We start from the raw sequence: 24704 nt of genomic DNA, 5'->3' as shown, positions 1-24704 counted from the left end.
AGCCCAGCTGCACGGGGTTTCCTCGTCATAAATCCACGTGGTCCGCCTGCAGTTCACGCTCCAACCACTAGGGCCGAGTCCTTCAACGCAGGAGCCTCCCTGGGGGCTTGGCCCTGACGTTGTTTGAATGAAACCAAGCCACAGTCAAAGCTGAAATCAAATCAGGTCGTCAGACTTGTACGTACTATAAGCAAGCTACACTAGTTCCTAGTAACAGAGGGGAAGCGCTTATCCCTAATTTTTTATATGTAACCTATCAGGTGGGACATGATAGGTTACATTCTCTGGTCTAATCAGTGAAACCGCCACAGACAGACCCAGAGTATATATTTCAGAATCTGTGTAATCTTCTCTGCATGTCACTTCACCCCAAATCCATCCTATCACATTCTACTGCAGATAGTCCAGAGACGCAGTGATCCAAGAAATAAAGGCTTGAAAGGTTCACTTCTGTGGTCTCTCTAACATTACACCTAGCTACATGTTTAAGCATTTATTTCATATTTTCATCAGCTCTGACACTTATTTCAGTATGTGAAGAGTCTCATTTTGCATAAAAAAATTAATTGATTTTTCCCCTCCTCTGGTGAAAAGCTGTAGGTTGCGCGATGGCAGGCTCTCAGTCAAATTTGGTTTGACGTGGGCCTGCCTTACATGGTGGTAGAAGACGAGGCTTGGCACTCTCTGTGCTCTGTAAACACACAGCGTGTGCCAAGGCGACGCCACCTGAGCAGGCCTCTTTGTAGAGCGCAACTTGGCCTAAACCAACAGACTATCTCCTCGTAAACGGATGCATCCGCTTCTGCTCAAATATGAGGTTTGATTAACTCTCTCCTTTACGCATGATGTGCACGGTCTGAAACAAGGCTGACTGGAGTAATGCTGTGCCCATTCGTGCAATGAACAGGTGCATTTCTAATCAAAACTAACAGAATTAGCATCGGAAAGCGAGAGCAAGTGAGCCAGAGAGAGAGAGAGAGAGAGAGAGAGAGAGAGAGAGATGGGTGCCAAGCGGCGTGCTGCATTGACTCAATGCGTGGCTCGCCGCTTCTGTTCAAACATTCATCACTCGGCTCTAATATCGGACCTCTGTCGGACCGAAAACAACTTTATGTTACAGTTTTTGCCGTTTTTGCTGCTGTCATCAACATTTCTCTTATGGCTCCTCCAAGAGTTAGGGACCTTGGCTGTAGCTCACATTCCATTGTTTATTCATTTTATTACTCTCAGAATACTATTGCGGAAGCACACACACAGACACTCTCGGCGGCGGCGGCGGCGGCGGTGGCTCAGGGGTAGAGTGCCTGGATGGGAACCGCAAGGTTGCCAGTTCGACCCCGGGCTCCCCCAGAGTTACTGTCGAAGTGTCCTTGAGCAAGACACTGAACCCCTAATTGCTCCCGATGTGCTAGTTGGTGCCTTGCATGGTTTCCGCTGCCATCGGTGTATGTATGAATGGGTGAATGTAATGCACAATCTATGTAATATATCGACATATATGCACCATTTACCATTTACTCTCTATCTCTCTCTCCTGCTTATTGGCGATATGTTTACCAGCCACAGAGGAGACTGGTAACGTAAGGTGAGGTTGATCTGCATAATTATGATCTCACATGAGGCGGAACTCCACAAATAGAGGGCCAGATAAGATGCAGTTTTAACAGGATGTAGGCCTACTAAGTACTTAAATATTGATATCAGGCTCTTAAAATACAGTACTAAACATGCAACACACACTTAAGGCTGCCATTTTGTCATTATTATTTATTTGTGCACACTATTAGCCGCGTGGTGATATTTGATTATCCAGGATTTTGTCTTTTTCTTGTCCGTATATATAGTTACTTGCAACAGATGCTAAGGTCAAACCACAACACAGCCTTTTGCAGCAGAGTAGTTGTCTAGATGCCTGCAGTTGTTGTTGGCTGTGCACGTGTAGAGCGGTGCTCTCACTCTGTCTTCACACCACCACCCCTCACACCTCATTAAATGTGTCTAAGCAGATTTTCTGAACTAGATTTTTCTGAGGCTTAATGACAAAGCTCTCATGCATTCCAGATTCCATGCTAAGAGAGGCTGGCGTTTGGTGTTTCTTTCTGTGGTTATGTATCGCTTGTTCTCGAGTTATAAACCGACCCATGTTCTTGTTTCAGTTTATTGCCTAACCTGCCGTGCTCATTTCTTTTTGGCTTACTTTTCAATTCAGCACTCTTGCAAGGAAAAAGTCACAGCATTGACTTGGGCCGCCTGGCTTGTTCGACCGCAAAATCCATTTGTGTCGAGGTAAATAATACTCACAGTGCACCGCTGTTGCATCTGCAGCCCGCAAGCTTGGTTGTTTTCACTACATCATAATATCGTGTTTTCCTTTGCCCTTTTCACTCAGTGACACACGCGTCAGATTCAGTCACTTGTCAATGATGCCCAAAGGGACAATGGCGAACACCCACTTTAAGATGTGTGTGTGTGTGTGTGTGTGTGTGTGTGTGTGTCTGTGACGTGTGTATGCTGCAGCCCACCCCACACTCACTTCAAACCTCAACACTGGATGCATCATCTGCAGTTGCATCAAAAGAAAAGAGCATTTTGTTCAGCAGCCCAGCCGAATATATCGGTGTCCACAAGCAACAATATACTAGTGACAATATAGATGTGCTGTCTTCTGGTCTTTCTCCTGACAAACGAAATGATACATTGGTATTAAATGCATGACATTGTTGTCACTTATTTACCATTATTTATACTGTAGTACTTTCAGTTTCCACCACTGAATTGTAAGTGCCGATGTCTCTCGTTGACGGCACTAGTCTGAAATCCATCCACCGTCTGTGTTTACTTTACCTGTATAACCTTGCAATGCTCGCCGGAAACTTAATATATTTCTTTCCCCTAAAGTACTCTGTAATCATAAATATTAATAATAAAACTGTGATAGTAAATATACTCAAGGTCATGCTGTACTCTCATTGGCGCTGGTGGGCTGATCTATGGCACTGGGACTCTTGCCTACAATATATGACTGCAGCACACTAGTGCATCCGAGTGTATCTCCCTCTCATGTGTTAATGAGAGGGAGCTGGCTCAATTATACCACAATTATTACTGAGAATCATTCCAATGAGTTCCAATATCTCTCAAATGACGCAAGCAACGTAGGAAGTTAGGAACCGTGCGTACGTACTAAGAGGTTGCATAAGGCGCCACCCGGGCTCGGGCGTCTACATGAACACCATTGGCCTTTTGTTTCGGGGGAGGTAAGCCGGGCGGGGAGGGTGATAATTGTCATTGCATGCACTCCTACGGGCTAGTGCGGCACCTGGTGCGGTTGGAGGAGTAGGACGAGGAGTAGGCTCCTCACTGGCAGGTGAGCCAGTAGGATATAGCAGTAGTGACATCACAGTAATGCACGTGGGGAGGAATCAATTGGCATGACGACTAAATTGGGGAGAAAAGGAGGTAAAACATAATTGGCTACTCTGAATTAAAATGAATGCGTAAGCAGATTTAGCTGGAAGTATCAAAATGAACTCGGCATGAGATGTGTGCGTATGAAAAGGTTTTCTTATGAGTGATATGTTCTCAGAAGGTTTTGGAAGACGTATCACATGGCTAGCATTCAAAACTAGATATATTTGCAATGCTCAAGGAAGCCTCTCTACCGTAAAAGGCTAAATTATATGTATATTGATGATATAAAGTGTCCTTGTATTTGTTTAGGTCAGTTCACCGCCACTCGTGACATCACAGCTGAATGTTTGGGGTGGCACCTTTTCTGGTACAGTCAAGATACTGTACGGATTTTTCACATTACTAGCATTTTAAAGTATCTGCCTTTAAGTCAACACTGTGGCCTACAAAAGAATGCATAAACTATGTCGCAGTTCATGACGGTCCCTACTTGATAAGCAGTTGCTGCTTTGGGTACTGCTGGAGGAGGCCGCAGGGACCGACCACACCGATGTTATTGGCCCAAATATGACTTGAGATGACTTATTTTTCAATAGCTAAAGTATAACCTAATGCTTAAAACACCAAAAGGGTTTCCTGCCCAGAATGGGATATTAAAGGGCACGATTGAAAAATGTATTTGCTTACAGGAAGTATTTTCACTAAATTGTGATGTGTATTGTGCAAAATGACCTGGCAAATCTCGTGGCACAGTGACCTGGGTCAACCCCATGATTCACGTATCCTGAGAAGTAGTGTTGTGTGCAGAGGTTTTTTGTGCATAATATGTACTATTCACATTTTGTGGGTACAGTACGCCATCTTTCAGTATGAACCCTTAGGCTTTTATACATGAGGCTCTGGTAACCTAGCAACTGCCACAACCAGTTACTATAGTATAGTGTGTGTATGTGTGTTTTGTGTGTGTGTAAACTGTGTGTATTTATGTACAGTAAAAGTGAGAAACCAGTAAAAGTGAGCAAACTGAATGGGGGGCACATCGTCGGCCGTTGCTGTCATAAAAAAAAACAAAAACATTTCTATCAGGGCTGTTACTGTTTTCTTGCTTTTACTGTAACACACAAACACTTTTTCTTTTTCCTTCCAACATTTTTAAATTGTGTCTGATATGTGATACAATGTTGCTATAATATATTGTCTAATACATTGCCGAGCCCTACGAGTACGTTCAGCCCCACTCTCTCAGTTTTTTGGGTGGCAGGTAGCCTCGGTCCCAGGCTTACTTATCTGCGAAAAGAAAAGCCTGGTCACAACGTAAGGCAGAGAAGCTATCGGCGGATGTATCCTCTGGAATATCCGCCAGATTTATTTCCCCCGGATACGATATTTTCCCGACCAATCGCAACACTTGTTTCATTTGCGTAAACTCATTTGCGTAAACGTCATTTCCTTGGGCGATACTTCCGCTAAAATCCCACAACTTCTGCCCAAACAAATGATAGTCGTTACAGCGTAGGTCTTGCCCAGGGTGGGCAGCAGGTTGCCTGCCCGGCTGAGGCGGGACATTCAGGAAGTTGAGCGGTGCTACGTATGATGAAGAGGACAGAAAAGGAGGGAAGAATAGGTGGAGGATGGCACAATACCCATGTTAAAGTTAGCTTATACCATTTCATATTATATTTCTCACACATATTTCCCCTTTGCTACACTGTGTGTGCTCTTAGCAGTTCCCATGTTGCCATCAGTGAGTGCGTGGCTTTTAGGCCATGAGTTTTCACTTGCAGGCACGTGCAGAGAGTGTTAGAGGGGCAGGGGCTGAAATCCCGTAAGAGGGCATTTCTTTGGCCCAAAATAACAGATCTACAAGCTCACAAAGCGTCGCACTGCGACACGTTGAGGGCTTGTAGATCAGTTATTTTCGGGGCGCAACCCTGCACTCTTTATCTACTGGATAAAATGTACGGCATGGATTTCTAAACAAATTAATTCAGGAGACTTCGGGGAAAACAAATTATTCTCCTGAATGCTGCCTTCCGGTATGGCATGGAGGGGCATTTGCATTTCTTTCACCAAAATGCTGCATTCGTAGTCTGGAGAGGGCAGGTGTTTTACAGACGGGTACAAGGGCAGGGGCTGGAAGCCCCCTTTGATGTCTATGTGTGCACGGTCCCTGTTCACTTGTTTTCTGCAGACCTACATCATTGCCTTTTTTTCAGTGACCTGACCTAGACTGATTGCCAGCATATTTGAGCAAGCAAACATCTTTTACTTGACCACTGCTTATATGTTGCAGTTTACAGGAGAACACTTTTGGTAAAATAACTGCTATTGCTCTTGAATAATTTAATGACCCATTTAAAATCTTCTCACGACTCTCTATAGGTCTTGATCTAGTCTCTGAAAGACACTGCTCGTGGCTATGTTTAGTCGTTCTCCCTATAGGGCAAGAACACTTTAAAAGACAAGACACTTCCACCAGGATTAGGAGGATGGTGCCACCTGTGGCAGCCTCATCATCCTATGCAGCACAGGTGGTGCATGCAGTGTGCACATCCAAAGAAATGACCATGGATGCTGGATTAAAAAAAATAAATAAGAAACCACAAACCAGGTGTAATTTGACGAAGACCTCTTTGATTGAACCCATTGACCCGGTCCTGCAATGGTCTATCCTTCAGCCGTCGAGTCCTTTTGTTGTCCCCAGTGTCCAAGCCCCCAGTGCAGCTTTCCAACGTTGAAGCACTGGGTGGTGAGAGGTGGGACTGCAGGCAGAACCGTGGAGTTATGACTAGGAAACCCCGTGCAGCTAGAGTTTAACATTTGAGTGCCCGTCCGTTTGCACTTCTGCATGCTGCTAATTTGGTGTCCAAATCGAAGAAAAAAAACCGCGGAAGTAGACGGTCCTTCCGGCTGCTTCAAAACGCCACTGAGCAACTTCCACTTATCATCATGACTCGAGTAAAATATAAAGCGGAAGTGAAGCCTCCTCCCCCACTTCCGTTTCGTCTTTACAGTCACGCAAATTTATCCTAATATAAATAGAAAACATCTAAAGCATATATAGCTTGTTGCTTAGCAGAATCATTTTTTTTTTCGTGAACGGAAATGGCAGCTTCCTTACTCTGATTTCGGGAGGTGTAGTTCCAGACTCTATAGCATTCGGAGATTGTGGAATAGTTGTCTGGCTACGCGAGACTACGCTCTGAACATCAGTCTGCCTATAATTTGCCTATCTGTCACAGATTGTTTTGCCTGTTATGACATCGTCCCATTCCCTAACCGCTTACACTCAGGTTTAGGGTGATGCTTCTGATGGCGACGGTTCCAGATGATTTTTTACCACTCTGTGGAGTTCAGCTGACCCCATTCTGGCAGGGTGACGGTGGCGAGAGGGACACGGGGGGTCACAGTGAGTGAATGGTGGCATGGTGTGACAGGGACCCGGGCGGGCCGCTGTCATCAGGCTGAGGTCATCGTCCCAGGTTTTTTGGCAGCGGCTGAATGCGGCCTCAGATGCCTTCGTCTCTCTCTCTCTCTGCACCCAGGCCCCGCTCTGCTGCCGCGCTGTGCTCCTTTCTACAATGTGTGCATAATTTCATTTTGGACCCCATAATCTAATGTAAAGTTTCGAGCTCACTCAGTCAATTCTCTAAATGCACGGTTTTATTTCTGACAGAGAAAATTGGATGTTTGTTTTATTGATTCCCCCCCCGCGCCCTGCCCCTAATCACCTCTTAGCTGTTGTTGTCGTCCAGCAGAAAAGTACCGTTTTTTAATCGCCACCGGGCATGCTGCCATTTGATTGTGAACTTTTCCTCATTTTCATCCATCCAAAAATAGCAGACCTACAAGCTCATAGCGTGCCACTCGCTACGAGCCCCCCCCCCCCCCCCCCGCCAGAAGCAAAGATTTGAGTTAAAAACGTTGACTCTGAAGGAATGTATACAAAGGTTTGCGCCACATTTACACAATCTTTCAAAAAATATCAGATCTACAAGCTTGTAGATATGCTATTTTTCAATAGCTAAAGTATAACATAATGCTTTAAACATCAAAAGGGGTTCCCGCCCAGAATGGGTTAATATTTGGAAAATAGCCGCATTCCGCATTGCTCTGCCTGTAAATCCACCTCCCGACTGGGAGCAACAGAACTGATGTAAACATTGAAGCACATGGAACTCTCCCTCAGTCAACAACAACGCTGTCACTCCCCGGGCTCATCTCAAATGTTAGCTATGGGTGAGTGAGCCCCCCCCCCTCCCGTACACCAGTGGATATAAATCATATAATACAAGGCAGCTCTGCTGCTTTTTGAGCGGTGCCAACCAAGAGTGACGGAGTGTGTGTGTGTCTGTATGTCTGACCCCTGCAGCTGATGCTGATTGGCATCGCATTCAGGTCACACCATAGAGTTGTGTGTGTATATAATAGAGACGTCACCGGATTCCTCCTCTCATCCACTTGCATTGAGTTGCTCACCCCATGCAGCGCATGAGGGGTTCTTCTTCCGGGTTGGAAACAGTGCATTCTGGGATTGCTCATGGGCCATACGTGAACGCGCTGGGCCCAGTGGGCCGTTGATGTCATTGCGTGTGGAGCATGGCGTTCACGTATCTAGCATGGCAAGTGAACGCGCGCAATGCATAGTGCTTGGCCCATGGTGTAATGCCACTTTCGGCCACCATGTCTGCTGTGACGTGTTGTGAGCTTGTAGATCGGCTATTTTCAGCGAGTGTAAAATAGGTCATTACGATGGCATCAAGGCCAGCCAAAACACATTTTAGTCGACTAAATCAACTGTAGATTTAGTCGACTAAAACTAGACTAACACTAAGACATTCCAGGTGACTAAAATGTGACTAAAACTAAATGAAAACTATTCAACAAAACAAAAAACAACTGCAACAAAATAGGCTTTCAAGATAAAAACTGCATTCAACTTTTACCACCCTGGACCATTTACTATTTTTATCACTTACAAACACCTATATTATAAAAAAAATTCACCAGTGTCCCCCAGGAGTCTATCCTGGGTCCCCTCCATTTTTCCCACAAGGTCACAAAACCTTTTTTTTGCCAAAAATAGCCTGTCTTAATAGCCCATCTGCAAGCTCACAATGCGTCGCAATGCGATGTGTGATTTACTTGCACTAAAGTAATTATACAAAAAAAAAAGACTGCAGTGTCCTGGCAGTTACAGGCGGTTTGTGGTGGTTGAGCAACAGATTTAAGCCTATACTGTACAGCATGAAAGATACTTTTTGTTTGCCTATAGCACGGCCGTAACCTTGAGGCTGCTTTTCTCGTGCTTAATGAGTCCAGAGACAGGCTGTAGATGAAACATTGGCACAGCACACAAGTCCTAAGTGTTCCGACTACTATCTGTGACTCCCTGACTTCTCACTCAAAGGGCCCATGCCAGAGCTCTTTGTGTCCTGCAACCCGGGCTAATTTGTTTTGTAAATTGCTCCTAGTTTGCAGCGTGAAATTTGCATTAACCACGATGTCTCTGCCAGACGGCAGCCTTATTTTTATCCTATCGCTGCATTTCTGCCTTAATGTTGTTATTTCAGGTATTAAAGGGGATGTGTTGTGTCTGCACTGTTAAAAGAAACTGTGCGTCCCCGCACTATTAAATTAGTATCTGACACGCTGTCAAAGTGTTGCTGCGTCTGATTCATTGCAAATCAGTTTTATTTTTATTTATCTTTTTCTTCTTCAGATGAGTGGGTTTAGTTCCCAGGGAGGGAGTGGTCTTGGCTCATGGCCTCTGCTGGGGCCTGGCTACTGTTTTAATCATAGACACAACCAGGATTATTTCACCGCTGTCCTTGGATTCCGTTCCACACTTCATCTCTCTCTCTCTCTCTCTCTCTCTCTCTCTCTCTCTCTCTCTCTCTCTCTCTCTCTCTCTCTCTCTCTCCTTCTTCCCTTTGCTCTCTCATCCTCTTGCTTTCCTGTTTCTTCCTCCCTCTACTGATCTCCTTGCCTGCGTCTGCGTCTAGGGCTGCAAACAGTTGCTCCGAAGCGAATCAATGTGATCAATCCGACAACAATATTTTCAACATAATAATGGATTTTTATTTTTTTTAAACTTTGTCACCTGTTGTGATTTGTGAGCACCTCACCATGTACTGTAGGTTAATCTGACTCATCATTTTAGTCAATTACAGGTCTCATTGATATGTCCAGATACGTACAAAATGTGTGCGGTGCAAGACTTGGCCTTGTGTTGAACTGTTGAACAGATTGTGAAGACAAATATCCTTCGGGACAATAAAGATTATTATTATTATTATTTGTTCGTTTAGAAACTTTTAGATTTTCCGTTTTATTACACACCATTACAATGTTCTTATTTTAATCATAAGACCCAGTTACTTAATGTGAGTCTCCAGGTTCTCTTCAGATTTTGTATGACACTGGTTTACTATATGACACTATATGGCACTTATGAGTCCACTAGAGTAACTCTGAGAGTGTACAAATGGAACTGTCGTACACTCATCATGTCATTCAGGGCTAGCTTTTTACAAAATTGTCCACCACAAGCCCAACATGGCGATGTCCCCATGTCAATTATACAAAGAAAAAATGTTCCTGCGTTGATTATGTCGAGTTTAGAAAAATAATTGTGTGAAAAAACAAAACACAAGCGACCGATCGAATAACTGCTGGGAAGATAATGAACAGTTGCAGCCCTAAAGCGAAGTGAACGCATGTGTTGAGTGGGCAGTGGACCCATGGCGGATTTCACAGCCATGCTGAGGTGTGAACACTGCCGCTCACACCCATGACACAATATCCCGCCAGCCATGCTGTGTGTTCTAGGTTGGCTTCCTCTCTCTGGACGGGGGCGGCAGGAAACGAGTCCAAATTATATGTGAAGACTCTTTTTTTTTAACCATTAATGAGCATCAAATGATTGGTGTAAATGTGAGTTATGTCTTTTCCTCCCATGGATTAATTAGCTTCCTGAGTGTCTGAGGCGGTTCTTTCATCCAACCTGTCTTCAGAAGACGGACAGACAGACGGCAAATGTGTCCAGGTGGCCCTTTACCCCCCCCCCCATGTAGCCTGATGGTTTTGGATTTGGTTTCTATGCTGCTTGCATGAGGCCGGCCCGCACATGAGACCCAGCTCTGGGGTTTATTAAAAATCACACCCGTGTGAACTGAGTGGTGCAACTCCCCCCCCCCCCCCCCTCTCTCTCTCTCTCTCATTAGCAGGCAACAGTGCAGCACTATCTCTCTCTCTGTTTCTGTGTGTGTGTGTGTGTGTGTGTGTGTGTGTTTTTTAAAGCAAACGTATATAACTCAAATCTTTGCTTCTGGACTGACACATGTCATACTTTATTACTGGAGACTGACCCACTGACTGACACATGTCATACTTTATACTAGAGACTGACCCACTGACTGACACATGTCATACTTTATACTGGAGACTGACCCACTGACTGACACATGTCATACTTTATACTGGAGACTGACCCACTGACTGACACATGTCATACTTTATACTGGAGACTGACCCACTGACTGACACATGTCATACTTTATACTGGAGACTGACCCACTGACTGACACATGTCATACTTTATACTGGAGACTGACCCACTGACTGACACATGTCATACTTTATACTGGAGACTGACGCACTGACTGACACATGTCATACTTTATACTGGAGACTGACCCACTGACTGACACATGTCATACTTTATACTGGAGACTGACCCACTGACTGACACATGTCATACTTTATACTGGAGACTGACGCACTGACTGACACATGTCATACTTTATTACTGGAGACTGACCCACTGACTGACACATGTCATACTTTATACTGACCCACTGACTGACACATGTCATACTTTATTACTGGAGACTGACCCACTGACTGACACATGTCATACTTTATTACTGGAGACTGACCCACTGACTGACACATGTCATACTTTATTACTGGAGACTGACCCACTGACTGACACATGTCATACTTTATTACTGGAGACTGACCCACTGACTGACACATGTCATACTTTATACTGGAGACTGGCCCACTGACTGACACATGTCATACTTTATTACTGGAGACTGACCCACTGACTGACACATGTCATACTTTATACTAGAGACTGACCCACTGACTGACACATGTCATACTTTATTACTGGAGACTGACCCACTGACTGACACATGTCATACTTTATACTGGAGACTGACCCACTGACTGACACATGTCATACTTTATACTGGAGACTGACGCACTGACTGACACATGTCATACTTTATACTGGAGACTGACGCACTGACTGACACATGTCATACTTTATACTAGAGACTGACCCACTGACTGACACATGTCATACTTTATTACTGGAGACTGACCCACTGACTGACACATGTCATTCTTTATTACTGGAGACTGACCCACTGACTGACACATGTCATACTTTATTACTGGAGACTGACCCACTGACTGACACATGTCATACTTTATACTGGAGACTGACCCACTGACTGACACATGTCATACTTTATACTGGAGACTGACCCACTGACTGACACATGTCATACTTTATTACTGGAGACTGACCCACTGACTGACACATGTCATACTTGTCCCTTATATGTGAAACACAATTCAACCACATTCTACTAGAAACAAAAACAAGGTGTTCCACACCTTGGTGGACATGCTAATAGCTTGGTCCTTGACGATGCATAGCATTTAATCCAACAAAGAACAAGTTCCAATAACGGTTGTGATCAGACTGACTATGCTACACCTGGGTGGTTCATGGAGTTGCATATCGTTAAAAAAAAAAAAGGACTATACTCGCAGATGACCCCATGTCAGATCAGACCTGAGGCGATTTACTACTTGTTAACACCTTTAAGGGCCTATTTCATCCATTAATAAAATGTGCCCATCGTTTATAGCGCCCGGACCACTTTTACAGACGGACTGGATGTTGTTGTGAATGTGTGTGTATAGCCACAACACTAAAGATGCTAAACATCTAAAGGGGAGGAATATTTTCGATGACGTGTCACTGTTGTGCAACACTGAGGATTGCGCAACAAGCACATCTAGGCTGTGGAGCGATGCGATCCGTTTTCATATCACTAATTTGACGGAGATTAAACTGTTAATACATATAAATTATATATATTTTTAAATTATTGCGAACGCAGTGAGCACTTACTATGAGACCTAGCAGATCATGTCTGTCTGTCCGTGTGTCACGCTTTTGTGCCCATATATGGAGCTGCTTTGGGGACTCCTTATATGGTTATGGCTGAGTCATGGTGACATGACTTTGATGCCGTGGTCCAACTTGTGCCCATATATGGAGCTGCTTTGGGGACTCCTTATATAAATCTTAAAAAAAACCAAATATGTACGAGCTGCGTTCGCTTCCTGCGTTTGCGCGTCTTACTGGTATATCCAGTAAGACGCCTGAGGGCCCTAAAGAGCGAGGTCGTGTGCACGCATCCGCCTGGGTGACAGCAGACTGCTGGGCGAGCGCTAGCGCTTTGGCATGGGGGGGTCAGATCAACATATGGAATGAATTCTGTACTGGCCATATATGGGGCTTGTCTTGAGTGTACAGGGTTTGATGATTGTGGAATGTCAGAACAGGTCAGCTCCATACTGTATATGGAGATCTAATGGTGGCAGCGGGGGGTGTCTTGAGTGTAAAGGGTTTGATGAGGGCCCAGGTAGGGCCAGGCCTTAATTTTCGGGCTGTATTTTTCTGTTGAAAACTCTAGTTTTCGCTGGCTGCTGGAGTTTAAATCTAAGACTTTGAAGTTTGATGGAGAGTTGCTGGCCTATATTGATGACATCAGGGATCTCCATATATGGGCTTAATAATGAATTGCAATTTTACAGCGCTTTTCCAAGTGCTCAAAGCGCTTTACAATGGTTCATTCATCATTCATTTGGAGGTGAAGCGGTGAACAGTCGACGCCAGCGTCCTCACTTCCCACATTCACACACCAATGGTGGTGAGCTAACGCCGACCGACTCATTGGAGGCAATGTAGGGTTCAGTGTCTTGCCTAAGGACACTTCGACATGTGGACACTGGACAGGAGGAGCCGGGATTCGAACCGCCGACCCAGGGATCATTGGACGACCTGCTCTACCTCCTGAGCCACAGCCACCCTAAATATTAATATTGATGACATCACGTGATGTCACGATTCACGGGGCATATATGGGGCGTGACTGACTGACGGGAAATTCACAATTTTATAATAATAAAAAGGTTTTGCTGCACCTGAAATAACGATGCACCAGTGAAAGAAGCAAGCTTCATTGTTTCCGTCGAATTCCCCCCAAACGGGGGGGGGGGGACACACAAGCAAATGGTCGTTTAGCTTAAAAGTTATGCTTGGGTTTGATATTTTTGCGTATGATGCACATTTATAGCCCCGCACTCCCATTATTTTCTGCTGGTTCATGAGATTGCGCCTCTTCTTCCCAGCTTGGGATGGGGGGGCGGGGGGCCCCCCATTTATAACCTCTTGCTCGTATGTTGAAAAGTGTCTAGATCTAATTACCCCTCTTATTGCTCTCTCCTCTCCTCTCCTCTCTGTCCCTCCTCCAGCTTGGTGGAGGAAGCCCAGCTGGTCTCACCAGCAGAACCATCTACGTTGGGCATCGGAAGTACGGCACCGACACCATCATCCAGCCCAAGTTCTGTGACAACAGGATAGTGTCCTCCAAGGTAAGACCGCTCATCAACACCTCCGAGCTTAACCCATTTAGACCTGACAAAATGTCTTCTAAATAATGTGTTTCTATGTCAAGTGGTTCTCAACCATTTTCATGTCAAGGACACTGTATTTGCCCTCCCCATCTGAAAATATGTTGTTCCAGGGACCCCCCCCCCCCCAGAAGCAAAGATTTTAGTTAAAAATGTTCTCTCTGAAAGAATATATATTCCAAATTTGCGCCACATTTTCACGATTTAGTGCCGCGCTATGAGCTTGTAGATCTGCTATTTTTTTTAACATAATGCTTAGAACACCAAAAGGGGTTCCAGAATGTGTTTTAATTCTAAGAATAGAGAATCTATCTCCCTTCCCCGTGGCTCTGATGATGCCTCCTCCCGTCTTCCTCCACCCCTAAGGTTGTATTTGCACCCAGTAGCATGCCGCCGGCGTTGCGCTCCGAAAAAATATCTACAAGTTCACAACGCATGGCGCTGAAAGGCATCGCAAAGCTTGTAGATTGGCTATTTTTTATTGGTACACGACACGCCATGCAGCGAAGTATATCTAGGCCTGCTCTGCCCTTGTCAGCAATAAGGGCCTTCAGGCTTGGGTTATGGATCTGACGGGTGGCGGTGTCATTACTGAGGGTGAGGAGGGGGGGGGGGGGGGGGGGGGGGGTGGTTGGTGGGATTTATTATGGTGCAGAGGGGGGTCCAGGGCAAGGAAGGGGGTGGGCAATCAATTTGCCGCCCCTTCGGCGTGTCAGTGTAAACAGTCTTTAATTACCCTGGCCACTAGTGTTTACTCTGCTCTGCTTCCGCCTTCCATCATCCCAACCGCTCCTTTTCTCCCGTCTTCAACGCACGCACGCATGCACGCACGCACGCACGCGCGCGCGCACACACACACACACACAGTACACTTCATCATTTCACATTACTCTTTTTTTAGCTTCAACGGCAAAATGATGAGATGGGTGGTGGTGGTGTTCTGCTGCCACTGCATTTCCACACTTCTCCCATGCAACCATCTCTTCCACCTTCCAGGACCTTTTATTTTGTGTGAGAGAGGGTGTGTTTTACAACCCCTGTGCGGTGTTGTTTGGCGGTGTTAAGTTACCACTCCAAGATCATTTTCTGGATTTGTCCTGCACTTTTGGCGGATTAAAGTGTCACTATTGCCCCCCTGTGAGTATCTGTGAGTCGTGTGTGTCACTAAAAAGCCAAGGAAAACAAATGGGAGGGGGGGGGGGGGGGGGGTCTGACAACCGAAACGTTGCTCAATAAATCTAAACTCGAGTGAAGACAGTGTGCAGGATTCTTTTTTCTCTACTTCTCAGTTCCAGTTGTCCGACGCACCTGTCCATTGTAGGTGTGCAGAAGGACTTTTTCTTATATGGGGGTGAATAAAATATCAACAAATCTGCCACCAATGTCTCAGTGACTCGGTTTGGCTATTCAGGGCAATACAGGTGGCATTAAAGGTGAGTCTCCAAAAGGTTGGAATACCCGAGGTCCCGGCTCCCAGCTGCCACGGCAGATCAGAGGGAAGGAGAACACCCAGCCAGCACCCTCTCTCTCTCTCTCTCTCTCAGACCCCCCACCAGCACTCTCATCAACTGACTACCACCACCACCCCTCCTCACATCAAGGGGAATAATACATGCAGGGGTTGGGGACTATCGGCCACATCGAATCCCCTCTCTCAAGCCTCCTCCTACAGGGGTGGGCAACTGGCGGCCCAGGGGCCACATGCGGCCCCCACCTTCACTTAATGCGGCCTGCTGGTTCATATCAGAATACTGATGTAGTATTGATTTCAGCTGTTACCAAAACATGATCCGCTTTAATTATACTTAATGACTAGTAATTTAATTTAAATATACTTAATGACTAGTACTTAATGATTAGCGGTAGTATTAAATTATATGTTATTGTCTTTTTGTGTCCAATGTATTTGTATTTAGTTCATAAAGTTATCATAACTAAAACTAAATGCATTTGAAAATCAATAAAAAGGTTACTTTTCAGGATTCTAATTTAAAAAAAGCAAAGAATAATTCAGTATTTCAATTCAAATATAGCAAAAATAGCTGATCTACAAGATTTTGAGCTTGTAGATCGGCTAAAAGCTTGTAGATCGGCTATTTTTGCTACGACAGTAAAATGCACTGTGGCCCTCTGGAGTGAGTTTGGACATATAGTGACCCTCTCCATGGTCAAAGTTGCCCACCCTGACCTATACTGTACCTATACTGTACCTTGGAAGAACACAGCACCTCGGTATGGAAAATGATCATGATTGCTGAATCCTGTCCGTTACATTTCTGTGGTCCTTATGAATTTGAATTTCTGTGTCGGCTAATTCTATCTTTCATGCCCCCCCCCCCCCCCCTCTCTCTCTCTCCAGTACACCGTGTGGAACTTTCTGCCAAAGAATCTATTTGAACAGTTTAGGAGGATCGCCAATTTCTACTTCCTTATCATCTTCCTGGTACAGGTAAGGACATGTCCCACCAGGGAATCTGTGTACCCGCACATTAGATTATATTTATAAACGAGTCATTAACTCTATCTCTACCGCTAGCTGGTAGCATAAATAACCCCCCCCCCCCCCTTGCACCCACACACACACACACACACTCTCGCTACATACACTCTAGCAGCATTGGAACAAGCACACACTGTTTACCTTTCGTCAGAAGCTTTTGCATGGCGGCAGCGTCGCGGTACAAAGGCACAAATTTAATCCGAAATGTGGATGGCAGAAAATCCACCAAGGACGGCGATCCTGGAGTCCTAGAGGTTTGAAAATCTTTTCAATTGGTTTGCACTGAGATTATATTTGCAATCCCATAGTTGGAACGGTGGGGCGTTGCTATAGGAACCGGACCAATGCTAAAGGCGTAGTGAAATAAATAAAAAAAAATCACACTTTTAGACCATCCGTGGTGATCATATGAGCATACCTTAACAATGGATGCCAAAATAATTGGTACATTTTCATTGTTTTGTATTTTTATATCAAAAGTCCATAAAATCGAATTTTAATTACTTCCTGAAAACTAAAAGGTACTGCGTGATGACGTGTCGAGGCCCACATCAATAAAAGCCAATAGAAATGAAGCTCACCCATTTGGGTCCCCATATCTGCGTGTCCGTCCAACACTGTCCAACACAGCTGCTACTGATTAGAGTTTCAACTTAATCATCACACTAAGGACGTGTGTCCTTAGTGTTAAGGGTGGGGCATCATGTGGGTGCCTAATGCCACGGGCCATGTCAGGTGTGGAACTGTGAAACTTACTGTGCACGATGCATAATTACACACTTTCTTTTTTAGCAGGTGTTAAATCCACAGTTTCAGGTTATCGTTGCCACTGTCCGTCAGACAGTGTTTAAAAAGAGTAAATAAAGACTTCACAATGCTCTAAAAATGTTCTGTCATATAACATAATCCTACTATAAAATTAAATGAAGTCAAAAATATGGTCACTTTGTCCTTTCTGAATGTCCTCGTAAATGTTTCGAGGCCTCGGTGGGTTGTGCGATCGATCTGAAATTAAAATGACACACAGGCATTGATCACTGGTATGCAGACTGCCTGACGCAGCTTTCTGCACTTTTCCCAAAGCAGTTCATAAAGTCATTATTGCAAAATCTGTCACTATTAAGACTCTGTCCATCCTCATGCCTTTATCTCCTCAGCTGTTGAAGCCGTTAACATTTTTTGCCACAGGCTATGCGATCTCTTTTTGCGTTAAAGGAGAATTCCATGCTAGAAGGCTTTCTTACCTTTATTTGTAGTTGTTACGTCCCCACCAAAGAGGTCCAGGTGTTATTTTGTGCAAAAGCGCATTATTGGCTATTTCCCCTACCATAAGTCCTCAATGAATTGAATTGAATTGCATTGAATTGAATGGGGCATTGGGGTGTTGTGCTAATTCGCTTATTTCCATCGCTCAAAAATCTTTTTGGTATATACAGTATCCTCTTCATAATGTTATCCTAAGCAGGACACTTTACTACTTATTTCGATGGAAATAAGCGAATTAGCACAAAAACCCAACCCCCATTGAGTGCTTATATTAGGGGAAATAGCCAACTTTTGCACAAAATAACACCTGGACCTCTTTGGTGGGGACGTAACAACTACAAATAAAGGTAAGAAAGCCTTCTAGCATGGAATTCTCCTTTAAGATAGCCCGGACGGCCATGCCATGGTTTTATTGGTTGTTGATTGGTCACAGCCAGTCGGCAGACAGGGACATAAACATTTACATGGCGGTTCTCACTTCTCATGCATTGGTCTAGTTATTTGGTTGGTCAATAATTGATCTGAAATGACACACGGCCATTGACTGTTGTGCATGTGGCAGAACTGACGGCAGTGATTTGTATTAGCATTTCTGCCATGGGGGCTTTATTTATGGGATCTGTAGTTTCTGCCACGGGGGGCTTTATGGGATCTGTAGTTGACCTGGAGGCGTGATCAATGCTCTTTGGCCACTCAGAATAGCCAAATGGCATTGATCACGCCTCCAGGTCTTTAGTTTCCTCAAGTTAGGGAATAAGACCTGGTACTTAAGACACGCAAAATACAGCCCATATTATCTCGTTTTTGAGAGGGTCCTAACTGTACAATCGATACAAAACAAAAACAGGGTATTACAATATGCAAGCACAATAGCAATTGTGCAATACGATTTTAGTCGACTAAAATGTATTTCATAAAGCCTGATCGTAATGGCTGATTTTAGTTCTACTGGATCTCTTCTCCCCTCCCTAACATTTTAGTCTATTTGTTTGACAAAATTGTCAATATTTTTCGTCTTAGTTTTAGTCGTCATAGCTTAGTTTTGATAAAGTTTTCATTCCGTTTTCGTCAGTGGAAAAAAAGGTATAATCAACAGATATTTTTCGCCATAGTTTTAGTGGACGAAATCAGCAATACAGTACTGCACACATTGGTGTTTATGGAGCATTGGCACAGATGCTGTTCACCATTGTCTGATTGTCATCAATGATCTGAAGATCAAAAGGTCACAACACGAGCATCTGCCGTTGAGTCCAGCTCATGGCAGCAGCACAGCTTGCTCCATAAACATTATATTTACCGCATAGGCAGGCATAGCACATTTGTGCAGCCAACATTGTACCTTAAAACACCCCTGCCTACAAAGCACACAAGTGGAGACTGAGAGGTCATTCTAATGACCGATTTAGTGTTGCGTGCTGAAAATAGCAGATCTGACTACAGTAATGTGCTTGTAGATTGGCTATTTTGGAATTCAATACTGGCAAACAACTCGTACTGCGGTCACACTAGCGCCGATAAAAATCCCCAAAATGACCCGAGTGTGGCTACTAATAATAATAATAATGGATTGCATTTTTATAGCGCTGATCTATGCACTACGACTACGTGCTTACTCAAATGGCTTAACAATGGTCCATTCATTCATACATTATATATACCAGCTATTACATACGTTTGTGGTGATGTTCACTGTTGAAGTGTTGCTTCAGGTCTCACTGCGTCAACGGAAAGGGGTAGGGTGAAATGACGAATAATGACACAAAGAAATGTGAAACAAAAACGTCATTGACTGACACTTCACCTGCATCACGGGATCACTGAAAAGGTTGAACCGCTTCAAGCTCATCACGGCTGTCACGCAGCGACAAGTTATCGGCCTTCATTTATAGCTCTTATATTAGACCACTGTTTCCCAAAGTTTTTCATGTGAAGGACCCCCAAATTGACACTAATCGGACCCCCATTTGAAAAGATATGCCAGGGACCCCCATAAGAGAAGATCTTCAGTGATTTTCAACCCGTTTAATTTCAAGTTGACATGCATTAGTCTACGGACCCCCCATTTAATAGCATTATATCTCTGGGACCACAATTTATATTGTAAAATCAATGCTAATTTAACGCTGAGATCGTACAAATGGAATTTGTACATTTTAATTTGTACATTTGTACTCTCTGAGTTACAGACCCATAAGGGTCCATTTGGTTCCAAATTATCATTTAGCTGGGTCCCCACTGGAACTCCCTCAAGTACCCCTGGGGGTCCCCGGACCCCACTTTGGGAACCACTGTCTTAGACCACTGTTTCCCAAACCTTTTCATGTCAAGGACCCAAATTGACACTTAATTGCCTGCGGACCGGACCCCCAAGATATGCCAGGGACCCCCATGAGAGAAGATTTATATGGCTTTAGCAGTGATTTTCAACCGTTATCATTTCAAGGACCCCCAGTTTGACATGCATTAGTTAGGCTACATATACCGCTATTTAATGGCATTTCTATCTCTGGGACCCCCAATTTATAATGGAAAATCAATGTTAATTGTGTTGTTAAATAGAACCAAATGGACCCATTAGGGGCCATTTGGTTTAGTTAGAGATCCATATAAAAGTAAATTTGGTTCCTAACTATCATTTAGCTGGGGACCCCCTGGAACTCCCTCGAGGACCCCTGGGGGTCCCCGGACCCCACTTCCACCCCCACTACTGTTTTAAGACATCAACTGGTAAGCTGAAACGGTGATTCCCGCGGTGACGTCCAGCCACACCATTCCTAGGCCTTGTATGGTCTTGTGACTGGTGTGTGTGTGTGCGTTTGCGTGCGTGCGTGCACACTTCCTGGAAACTGTGAGTGTGCTGCTAAGTCTGACACAAGGGCCATGGCACAGGGTGACATGCTTATCTATCTCCCCTGCTCAATATTATAGCTCTCCTCTCTTCTCCACGCAGCGATGAACAGAGCAGGGATACAGAACGTGTTGCCCTACATCTGTTGTTCATCCTCTGTCATTTTCTTTATCCCTTGAAGACCTGAGGCCGATTAAACACGTGTCGTCCATTACAAGTAAAATAAATGGTCCGTTACAAGTAAAAGTCCAAAAGGATTGGCATAAAAATGTACCAAAAGTACTCATTATGCAGAGTGTCCTACATTAAAAGTTTTGAATAATGATCAAAATCTACAAAGTAGCTAGTAACTAAAGTTTTCAAATAATTGTAGTGGAGTAAAAGTACAATATTTGCCTCTGAGATGTTTTTTTTTTGATTGATTGAATAGTTTATTAGAGAAAAATGTAACAAACGGCGACAGAGTACACCAAAATGCCATCTTATTTCCATGTAGGCCCGGTCTGTGATGATGTAGTGGAGTAGAGGTAAAAGAAAATTCAAATAATCGAGTAGAGTGAAAAAGAAATCTCCCCTGTGTGAAGTGAGGGGCGTTCTTATCATCATACATCTCATTCCGGCCAATCAGCATCTGCGTCCTCACCATCGTCTTCAATGTTTGTGTTACGCAATGTTTGTGTTTACACTAACACTCAAAATTGTCCATTCGTTGTCGACGGCATTTAATGTCTTTGTAGGACAGCGTTTGTGTGCACATACACATACACCACAGAAAGGCCCTTTGGCCAACCCCGCCTCAGGTACTGATGACGCGGAAGAGTGAACGTTTTTAACTTAAATCTTTGCTTCTGGGGGGCCCTGGAACTACATATTTTCAGATGGGGGTCTACGGCCTAATACAGATAATTCTGGGGGTCCTTGATGTGAAAAAGGCTGAGCGCCACTGACATAGAAACATTAGATTTACATTAGATTACATTTAGAAGATTTTTTTAATAATCGTTTTCATGGGTTAAGTACAGTACTTGAGTACATGTACTTAGTTACTTTCCACCCCTGGCCTCGGTCACGAGGGATGCCCGATAGCATCCAGACTCAATGAGCTCGCTGAGTGACTGTCTCTCTGGTCTAAACTGCTCCCGCAGGAACGCCGGCCGGCCCGGCCCGGCGCTGACTGCATGAGCTGCCCTCTGCACCTCTCTGTCTCTCTCTGCTTCTGCTGAAAACCTCAACCTGGTCTGGCTGGAGGAGCCACCGGGTTGACAGGACTGTCACTGAGTCATTATTTTTAGTCCCACAGTCAATATCCGATCAATGGCGGCGACTATTTCACCCTTCTGTCCCTAGCTTCCACCTGTATGTATTCTGTTGGAATTTATCAGTTTCACTGTCGGTTTTTGGCGTGCGTGCGCATGTGTGTGTGTGTGTGTGTGTGTGTGTGTGCGCGCGCAATTGCACAGGCATGCAACTTGAGACGGAATGCTTACCTGTTTCTGTGTCTGCAGCGTGAGTGAGACGCATAAGTTTGGCATCGCGTCTCCTAGAAAGTCATGGTCGTTTTCTTCGTGTTATGGTGTTTGTTGTTGGGAGTAATGTCGGGGTATTCCCGGTGACCTGTTGCTGGTAGTGGCCGGCATGGGTCCTTATTAGTGTAGTCAGTACTACGTGGATTTTGTCGATGCGTACTGCGTTACTAAGTGGTGGAGTGTCCGTTGTCGATGCGTACTGCGTTACTAAGAGGTGGAGTGTCCGTTGTCGATGCGTACTGCGTTACTAAGTGGTGGAGTGTCCGTTGTCGATGCGTACTGCGTTACTAAGTGGTGGAGTGTCCGTTGTCGATGCGTACTGCGTTACTAAGTGGTGGAGTGTCCGTTGTCGATGCGTACTGCGTTACTAAGTGGTGTAGTGTCCGTTGTCGATGCGTACTGCGTTACTAAGTGGTGGAGTGTCCGTTGTCGATGTGTACTGCGTTACTAAGTGGTGGAGTGTCCGTTGTCGATGCGTACTGCGTTACTAAGTGGTGGAGTGTCCGTTGTCGATGCGTACTGCGTTACTAAGTGGTGGAGTGTCCGTTGTCGATGCGTACTGCGTTACTAAGTGGTGGAGTGTCCGTTGTCGATGCGTACTGCGTTACTAAGTGGTGGAGTGTCCGTTGTCGATGTGTACTGCGTTACTAAGTGGTGGAGTGTCCGTTGTCGATGCGTACTGCGTTACTAAGTGGTGGAGTGTCCGATGTCGATGCGTACTGCGTTACTAAGTGGTGGAGTGTCCGTTGTCGATGTGTACTGCGTTACTAAGTGGTGGAGTGTCCCGTTGTCGATGCGTACTGCGTTACTAAGTGGTGGAGTGTCCGTTGTCGATGCGTACTGCGTTACTAAGTGGTGGAGTGTCCGTTGTCGATGCGTACTGCGTTACTAAGTGGTGGAGTGTCCGTTGTCGATGCGTACTGCGTTACTAAGAGGTGGAGTGTCCGTTGTCGATGCGTACTGCGTTACTAAGTGGTGGAGTGTCCGTTGTCGATGCGTACTGCGTTACTAAGTGGTGGAGTGTCTGTTGTTGATGCGTACTGCGTTACTAAGTGGTGGAGTGTCCGTTGTCGATGCGTACTGCGTTACTAAGTGTGGAGTGTCCGTTGTCGATGCGTACTGCGTTACTAAGTGGTGGAGTGTCCGATGTCAATGCGTACTGCGTTACTAAGTGGTGGAGTGTCCGTTGTCGATGCGTACTGCGTTACTAAGTGGTGGAGTGTCCGTTGTCGATGCGTACTGCGTTACTAAGTGGTGGAGTGTCCGTTGTCGATGCGTACTGCGTTACTAAGTGGTGGAGTGTCCGTTGTCGATGCGTACTGCGTTACTAAGTGTGGAGTGTCCGTTGTCGATGCGTACTGCGTTACTAAGTGGTGGAGTGTCTGTTGTTGATGCGTACTGCGTTACTAAGTGGTGGAGTGTCCGTTGTCGATGCGTACTGCGTTACTAAGTGGTGGGAGTGTCCGTTGTCGATGCGTACTGCGTTACTAAGTGGTGGAGTGTCCGTTGTCGATGCGTACTGCGTTACTAAGTGGTGGAGTGTCCGTTGTCGATGCGTACTGCGTTACTAAGTGGTGGAGTGTCCGTTGTCGATGCGTACTGCGTTACTAAGTGGTGGAGTGTCCGTTGTCGATGCGTACTGCGTTACTAAGTGGTGGAGTGTCCGTTGTCGATGCGTACTGCGTTACTAAGAGGTGGAGTGTCCGTTGTTGATGCGTACTGCGTTACTAAGTGGTGGAGTGTCCGTTGTCGATGAGCCATAGATCAGCCAGGTTGCGGCCATGGTGCATGTAACTTGTTTGTCACTGTAAAGGCCATAGACTCCGAGTCCAATGCATTCCGTCAAATCATGGTTCAGGCCTTTTTGTCACTATTCGCCAGTAGAAGTGTAAATGTAGAAGAGCCACCAGTGGGACGGCCCATTCATGGGCGGCCCCCATTAATCATTTCTTTCTTTCTTTATTACACATACATATTTTAATGTGTTTCCTGATCACGCACACGTTGTGATCAAGGTGCGTGCATGCAGTGCGTGCGTGCATGTGCATGGCACTCAGTGTGAGTCACGGAGGAGGTGGGAGAGTGGGTGTTCCTAGTACGTTTGTTTGCTGACAGTGTTTACCAGGATGTCATGCGGTTGGCACCTCGCCACTAATCTGGGACCCTCTGGGGAGATGCCTCCTTATCCTAACCAACCGCACAGTTTTTCCCAGGTGGTGTGGGCAGGGCAGGGGGGGGGGATATCGCGTGCGGGGGGGGGGGATATCACGTGCAGCCATTCCACTTTTTCTTCATTTGATTCGTGACATTGATTTCGGGGGTCCAGCACGTATAAAAACTTGCATATCGTTTTTCCTCCTTTTTT

At 45.1% G+C, this 24704-nt stretch overlaps 1 protein-coding gene across 3 annotated transcripts in view; it reads left to right on the top strand.

Moving 5' to 3' along the window:
• Window positions 1-24704, top strand: part of atp11c (ATPase phospholipid transporting 11C (ATP11C blood group)) — a 90706-nt gene that overhangs the window by 12212 nt on the left and 53790 nt on the right. For all 3 annotated transcript variants that reach the window (XM_080774580.1, XM_080774582.1, XM_080774581.1), the window contains exons 2-3: window positions 14038-14157; window positions 16556-16645. In XM_080774580.1, coding sequence (XP_080630706.1) covers window positions 14038-14157; window positions 16556-16645 — 210 coding nt within the window. The remainder of the gene's footprint in view (window positions 1-14037; window positions 14158-16555; window positions 16646-24704) is intronic.

This window comes from Protomyctophum bolini (genome assembly GCF_963924005.1).
Source record: "Protomyctophum bolini genome assembly, chromosome: 10".
In the NCBI taxonomy this organism is placed as follows: Eukaryota; Metazoa; Chordata; class Actinopteri; order Myctophiformes; family Myctophidae; genus Protomyctophum; species Protomyctophum bolini.
This window is presented reverse-complemented; position numbering and strand designations above follow the sequence as displayed.